General features: G+C 34.9%; 1 protein-coding gene across 1 annotated transcript; it reads right to left on the bottom strand.

Moving 5' to 3' along the window:
- Positions 1–211: 211 nt before the first annotated feature.
- On the bottom strand, positions 212–3,416 carry LOC134679589 (chymotrypsin-2-like). The gene is made up of 5 exons (XM_063538541.1): positions 3,322–3,416; positions 2,991–3,120; positions 2,076–2,349; positions 844–1,017; positions 212–418 (listed from the first exon to the last, which is right to left on the bottom strand). Exons 1-5 carry the CDS (start codon positions 3,377–3,379, stop codon positions 227–229), a joined length of 828 nt encoding a protein of 275 aa, XP_063394611.1. The 5' UTR covers positions 3,380–3,416; the 3' UTR covers positions 212–226.
- Between the last annotated feature and the right edge of the window lie 4,817 nt (positions 3,417–8,233).

Genomic DNA, 8,233 nt, shown 5'->3' with positions numbered 1-8,233 from the left:
CAGCAGGGTTGTCCTATCATACATCAAGTTACAATAAAATTAAAAATTATTATAACAGGAAAAAACATTTAAGTTTATTCACATACTTAATTATAGTACCCAATTCCCATACATAATGTAATAAATTGTTGCTCTTTACGCACTAAAAAATTTAAACGTAGTAAAAATATATATTTACTCATAGCCATACGGCTCATACGGGCCTCCTGGTCCCTCCCCTCATAACTTATGAGTCATAAGGTACCTCAGTAGTTGTATATTCCGAACGATCTGATCTGATTCCAGTGATAAATCGGATCCATTCCGAATGTGTTGTGATTTTGATAAATGTGAAGTGGTTTGATTTCCAAGGATCGTTGCCCGCAACTGCCAGGCCTACAAGCTCGCCATTGTGCACAAGAGGACTGCCGGAGGCACCCTGCAGAAAAAATAATTGTTATATTAGCTCTTTTTTAAACTGGAACCAGTTTTATCATGCGAGGCTTTGCCATGTTTTCTGAATAGTCACTATAAAGTTTTGAAGAGAACCTGCAAGTTATTAGTAGTACAGTACACACGTCTTTTTCAAGAATGTATTCGTTGGTGGTTTTACGAAGATTAAAAAAACACATTTAATTCAGAGTAAATGGTCCATACATGGTTAAAGTTAGACCGTAAAAAGTCTGCAGCGATTTTGATAGCCCACGCAGTGCAAGTTTTATTTTAAACGTCAAACTTCTATGAAATTATGACGTATAAATAATACTTACATTGCGTGGACTATCAAATCAGCTGCAGACTTTTATTGGTGCGACTATAGTAAATATTACGATCTAAAATTATCTCATTTAAACTTAAACTCACCTGACTTAAGCCTGGCATGCTGTGATCATAATCATAGTGGGTGTCCCGTACAGCACAGATGTATTCATGAAGTCTGTACCTATACTGATACATGAGTATCCGTGCTGCGAGAGGTAAGTGACTCATGCACGCTTCCGTGCTTATTGGCTTGACATCTATTTTCAACAAGTTTCCCTGGAAAGATATAAAAATAATAAACGAATACCCCATAAAACCACAGCGATTGATCGCTCATTACTCATTAAATATTCTATAAGAACGGGAACAGACAATTATGGTAATAAAAAAGTGGTTGTGTGATGATTTCAATAAATAATATTAAGTTTTAGAGTAATTTGTTTAGATTAATTTTTAAGTAGGGTAGGATAATAACACTGTAATAATAAGTACCCGCCTCCCACTCAATAAATAGTGGGGAGACGAGGTAAAAACCAGTGGTCCGAATGGAAGAGCGTCAGTCGTTGTCGAGCATTAACCAAGCAAAGTTCTCGGTAGTAGGTATCTCTCAAGCCGATAATCTATGTTATAAGTACTAGAATAACACTATTAGGTAATGGTATCTAGGAATCTGTAAAATAATAATAAACGTAATTAAATAAAGTGCGCTGATTGTGAATCCTGGCGTTTTAATCACAGTTGTTGCTGATTTTGCTTCAATATGACTCAATTTCTCTATAAGTAGGTATAACATTTAAATATAAAGCGCTGACCACTTTCCACGGACAGTTGCCTACTCTCCAGTGTAATTCAATAGTTATTTGTTTTACAAGGGGGCAAAGTTGTTGTTTAACCGCTCGTGCTAATATTGATACGGGGCAAGCGAAAGATTTCAAAATTGAACCACGAGCGTAGCGAGTGGTTCGAAAAATGGAATCTTGAGCGTTGCGAGGGTTTCAAAGCACGAGGGTCAAAAAGGGCACGAGGGTACACAAAATTTTTCACTACACCAACCCGAAGCAAATATTAAATGTAAAATATCAAACAAAATCAAACCAAATCAAATCCAAATGAATGTTATTAAATATTTATCATCCAAAATCATCATTTAAAAGTCAATTCTACCGGCAAACATAAGAAAATAACTCAAAATTTGCATTTGATTACTTTGCCTCACATGTGAATAAAATGCAACTTTGCTATTAGTTTTTGAATTGCAAAGTAAGCCTTTCCGAGCTGGTGTGGTGAAAAAAATATTTTTCTATGCCGATAAGGTATATGATGTGTATAAATACCTCACGCATTCCTTTCCCAGCGACGGTATGTGTAACTCCTACATAATAATCATCATAATATCCTTTGTTATCATCACGCGGTAATTCAACTGATTGAACTGTATCGCTAAAAGTCAAGGGTTCAGCTAGCCTCAGGAGAGCAATATCGTTGCTCAGAAATTGGTCGCCAATTTTAAAGTCAGGGTGGATTATGACTGTGTCGTATTTGACTTGTTGGCTGGTTTTAGCATTGTTTCCCCCTACCCACACTGAGCCAAATTTATGGTCATCAAAACTGAAAACAAAATTAGATTTGGTAGTGTAATAATGCAAAATTTATTGAAAATAAAGGCTCGGAAGGCCCATAATACAAAATTTCCATTTATTTGAACCTTGTTCTATACATAATATATTGTATACTTTGATTTTGGACCATTAATGGCATTGCAACGAATGTGTACGTATTTACATTGTAATGTACATTGAGCTTTACAAGGATAGAAGCTATCAATATTAACAAAGTTAGATTTTTTGTCTTATTTTTTTGTACGCGGCTTGCCAAATACACCTACGTTCCCTTCAAAATATTAGGTATATTTATGTAGTTTCGGAGTACAATGGCTGTAACATATGCACAGACAGACGGCCAAACGGACGGACAGGCAGACGGACATGGCGAAATTATTAAGGGTTCCGTTTTCGCCGTTTGGGCTACGGAACCATAAAAGGAGCATTCCACGGGCTGTCCCGTACAAACGCATTTTATTTCCTGTGTTGCGACTTTTTTTTCGGCATTTAAAGCAGTCAATTATTTTTCATAGAAAAGGAAACTCTTATATCTGCAAATCATCATCAAATTCGCGTTTGTACGGGACAAACGGTAGACAATTTCATGGAATGCTCCAAAAACGCATAGCCTCACAATATTTGACTTACGCAACGCAATGCGCCGTTGTGACAATCCAGGAATCCGAAATGATGGCGGCGCCACAGTCCCGCAGGGCAGCAAAGTACGGAAAATCTTTTATATCTGCTCTCTTGCCAAACAGAATTCGAGACGACAAATCTGAAAGTTTGAATAATTAGACTTAGGGTAAAGGCTGTAAGGTCGAAATTGCTGAATAAATTTAGTTAGGTCAATACGGATGCTATTTAAGTGTGGTTGGCCTTTACATTGGGGCCTGTTTACACATTGATTGTTTACTACTCATATACATTTCATACTATTTAGTTACAAAAATTAATTTAATTATGTAACATTTCTCACCATTTCCTAGTGCGTACGGAGTCACAAATAAATATAGAAAAACCACAGGAGACCACATTTTGGCGTATAGATCGTTGCAAACTATTTCATGTTCACTTCGATTAGCAAATATAACCGAGTCAGAAACATTTTTTGCATATTTTGGGGACAATCATTTTATGGCTTGTAATTATTACCTAAGTGATTATTTAGTTCACATACTGGAATGTCAATAGTTTTGTTTACGTTTAAGTTGTATACACGTGCAAGTAAACAACACGTGTTAGATAAGATAGAAGGACTTCGACTATTTTTAGTGTTCCGTACAAAACTTTGTTTACGGAACACTTATGGGATCACTTCGGTCTTGTTTTAAATCGAAAATAATAACATCATTGATAAAGTGCCGTCAAACTAGCCAACTTTGCCTTCCATTTTCGAAAAAACACTATTATAAAAAATAAAAATACGAAAGGTTAAAAATTGTCTTATCCACTAAGAATTTTTAATGATAATTTTAAGTATTATTTGGCGATTCTGATGGCGGTTACAATTGTACCAAGATATTTTTTTTTATTGAATCGTTATTTCTTTGTTACGTGTAAGGTCTTGCAAACTATAATAATAAAAGCCTATTAATTATTGTGTTCCTATTTTATTTTTGTGAGATGTAAAATGTGTTTATGAGAATACATAATGAGTTCTTACTTTTATTATTATTATTATTTATGTGGATTATACTACACTATTTTCTAGTCACCCTGTTGATAGATTTGATATTTGAATTGCCTTTCCAGATTCCTATGAAGACACTGATGGTTCCGAATCTGAACCGGATGAGTCAGAGGGCAGTTACTGCGATGAAACTGATGATGCTGTTTCAAACACCAACACACTAAATATTCGGCTAGATAAAAAAACAAAGCAAAAACAAAAGCATCCCATTCTCCCAGTCCCCTGTAGAAAATGTCATAAGCGATGCGCTAAATTTTCACCCGAAGAACGCATAAATATATGGGAAACATACTGGAGCTATAAGAACTTAGACCGTAAGAAATTTCTTAAAAAATGTGTTCAATTCAGACCAGTAAAAAAACGCATAGCGTATTCAACTAAGCGTAACGTAACTAGAGTGTTCACGGTGAAAAAAGATGGTCTTCACATTCCTGTATGCCGCAATTTCTTTTTAAGTACCTTAGGTTATAAGCATGACACAATTATAACGTATTTGGCCAATTCATTAAATAAAAACCGTGCTGTTAATAGAAGAGGTAATCGTTAGGTAATAATAGATCATATATTATTCATTCATACCGCTGAAATACTCCTCAAACTCAAAAAGATGTACGAGGGTTTTTATTAGAAAAATCGAAATGTTTGTAAAAGTAGAAACGTACCGCAAGACTTTTGTAAGAGAGGTTATGAGTAAAAAATTTGATGAATATAGACACGTTTAAATAAATCATCAAGTAAAATTCGTAACATGAATACATATTTTCAGTACCCATTTTACATAAATGTGTATATTAGACAAAAGTGTGTACATTTTGTGTGCTAATTGACCATTAAAGAGGAATCCCAATGAAGGTCTAATCATTTCTAATTGTCATTTGTCTACTCACACTTAATGTAATTTAATTGCTATTAAAAGGTTGCTATAAATGTGCACGTCTTTTTATACCAGTTTTATACCTTATATCACTAGTATCTAATACAATTTAGTCTTCTCAGGTATATTCTTCACAAGATCACTAAAAGGCGGCCGTGTCCTCAACCACAACGGGTTCAAATACCACAAGCATCGTCAAACGCGTGGTTGCCAAGTTCGCTGGCAGTGCGCGACCCATCAGCGACTAGGCTGCAACGCTGTGCTGTACACGGTCGATGACGTCATCGTTAAGTTCACTGCCAAACACAACCATGGGCGTATTGATCCAACAGCTCATATAGACCCTGCTCTTACTGGTTTAGGTCTCTTGGATCCACCTGTGTTGCTCCAGTGCGAACCTACAATAACAGAAGAATTTTCGCTCAGACAATTTTAATGTATCATGCTTAATCTTAATCTTACCTATTACAATTAAGTATAGTAGATTTCATAATTTTTATAACTCTAGGAATAAAATTGGTACTTAGATGGTTGGCACTCCGGCTCCTAGGAACCTCACCACAAACCACATTAAATAAATGAATAGGTATTAGCAATATGGCGTAAAATTTAAACCCTTTCACACTTATAAAAGTATGAAGTAGGCAAACTTAAGATTCGGGACTTCGTAGGCGCAGGTAGGTATCATAAATGTGACGTATTAATGGTGTTTATTCGCACCAACGTGCCTTAAGGCCCTTTAGGTTCTTCTCTCACTATTACTGAGCGTAAGCGTGAGAGAGATTGTTACGCGAACCCGAGATTACGGATAGAATGTTTTTGAATTTTAATGATTTGTAATTTTTACGCATCTTATAAATCATTGTTTCAGAATTTACTCATCGTCGTAAGCGCAAGCCATTAACAGCTGCTGAAAAACAAAGAAGGTACAGGGAAAAGCTGAAACAAAATCCAGAAAAGCATGAAGAGAAAAAAAGAAAAAAGAGACTGCACTATCATAAATCTAAACGGCTTGTTAAAGATATGTCGCCTAAAGAAAAGAAAAAGGCAAATGCTTTATGGAGGCAAAAGAAGAGAGTACAAAGAAATATGTATTCACAAAGTAAATCTGCAGCATCATCCAATTATGACATGAATGACCTGCAAGCTATCCCTATTTATGAAAACCCTTTGCCCCCTTTGGTAAAAATTGAAGAATTTAGCGAGTGACATACGTAGGTAATATAGAAAATTCAAATTTAGTTGCTTCTATTACTTATGAAAGATGGGGTATACAATAACATGATTGCTTATTACGAGTATATTACAAATAAAGTTCATTCCATATACAGCTACTAGGTAAATAGTCACACAACAACAGCAATGTGCAATTTAAACCTACTAAGTTAGTATACTGTATCACAAACTTTACACATTATGTACTTTAGAATGGACCATATGGTTTTCATTTATGAATTTATACAAGTAATAAATTGTGACACAACGAGGCATTTTCCATTATAATAACAAATCCGACAAAAACGCATGAAATGGTAGCGCGACTAAGCGGTGTTCGTTGCCTGATATCTATCAAATGACAAGCTTATTTTAAATATTAAATATGTGATAATCATCTTTGTGCTAGGTTACCTATTGTACTAACTAGTTAAGTATCTACTGATTGTAGACAGAGTTTAATTTAATGTAAGCGTATTTTCGGTAGTGCATGATTTACTGTTATATATGTAATGTTTAGAACACAAGATGAAATTATGTAGTTCCCTTACTTTTGGAGAAGCGACTGGTTTCTGATACCATTTTGTAATTTAAGTAGTTTGATAAATATTAAGTGAGATTAGTTAAAGGCTTTTGTTTGAGTTGGGCCACTTGCAGTTTAGAAGTTTGATAGGTTTTGATATTTCCATTCTAAAAAATTAAGTTGTTAAATTTAAGGTTGATAATGAAAACTGATTATTGAATTAAACATTTGAATGTCTTTCATTGTGTTATTGATTTTTCCTTATTCTATAGTATTATAAGAAAGTTAAAAACTGTTAGAAATGATATGAAAGATTTTTAAGGAATAAAGACAAACTAACCTGACATTGGTATGTTTGCAGATAATCCTGACTATAAAATATGGATTTCACTGGATGTAAAAGAAGAACCTACAAGCTTTTCTGAAGGCTGCGAATCCGATGAATTATCTGACGATGAATCTGAAAAGTACAGTTCAGAAATATCGGATGACGAGAATGAGGCACTTTTGACTGCAGGGTGGAACAACAGTCGTGAGGGCGAAAATACAAATGTATGTAATTTTCAAGAACAGACTGGTATGAGGGAGCATCTGACCAGAAAAAGTCCAACTGACTTTTTCGAAATGCTTTTTACTGAGGAATTGTTCCACCAAATAGTTTGGAATGTTAATCAATATGGCACCAAAATGCGACAGTTATGTGGTAACAAAAGTAGAGCCGCAAGATGGAGCAACATAACCGTGAACGATTTCAAAATTTTCCTGGGACTCCTATTCCACATGGGCACATACATTTCAAACGATATGAGTAATTATTGGAAATCTGACGAAATTCATGGAATCCCTATTTTTAAAAACAGCATGGGTAGGGACAAGTTCCTTCTAATAATGCAATATTTGAATTTCGAAGATATAGATAACGCACAAGGTCATCAAATGCCACAAGGATCTTTTATTGTTGAACACTTCAATAAAATTATGGAGAAAACATTTAAGCCTGACAAAATTCTATGCATTGATGAATCTTTGGTCTTTCTTAAAGATCAGTATCTAAGAGGAAAAGAAAGCAAGGATGGAGTTAAATTACATTTACTGGCGGACCAATATGGACTAGTTCAAAAAATGTTAGTACTTCAAGAGGACAAAGATAAAAAAGCAAAAACTAAAGTCCGTGTTAATGAAATCGTTAATATGTTATTAGAGGAACGATTAAACGTTGGCCATTCCGTTTATATGAATAAATATTATAATTCGATTAGCTTGTCGAAACATTTGATGAGTCGAAATACACATACCACTGGCATTTTAAAGCCTGACGAAAAAGGGATTCCTCTGGACATAACACAAAAACAATTGAAAAAAGGAGAAAAGATTACAAAATATAGCCCCGATGGGATCTCTTTAACTAAATGGATGGACCGAGCCGAAATTCTGGTAATATCTACAGAGCACTCTGGAGAATGGGAAGAACGCACAACAAAGAGTCAACATGTACGCCGAATACCTATATCGGTTTCAAAATACAACGATTATAGGGGAGCCGTAGAGCGACACAAGCAAATGATGTCGTATTATAACTGTCAGCA

Source organism: Cydia fagiglandana, chromosome 2 (genome assembly GCF_963556715.1).
Source record: "Cydia fagiglandana chromosome 2, ilCydFagi1.1, whole genome shotgun sequence".
Lineage (NCBI taxonomy): Eukaryota > Metazoa > Arthropoda > Insecta > Lepidoptera > Tortricidae > Cydia > Cydia fagiglandana.
The sequence above is the reverse complement of the archived record's forward strand: the minus strand, read 5'-3'. Positions and strand labels throughout refer to the sequence as shown.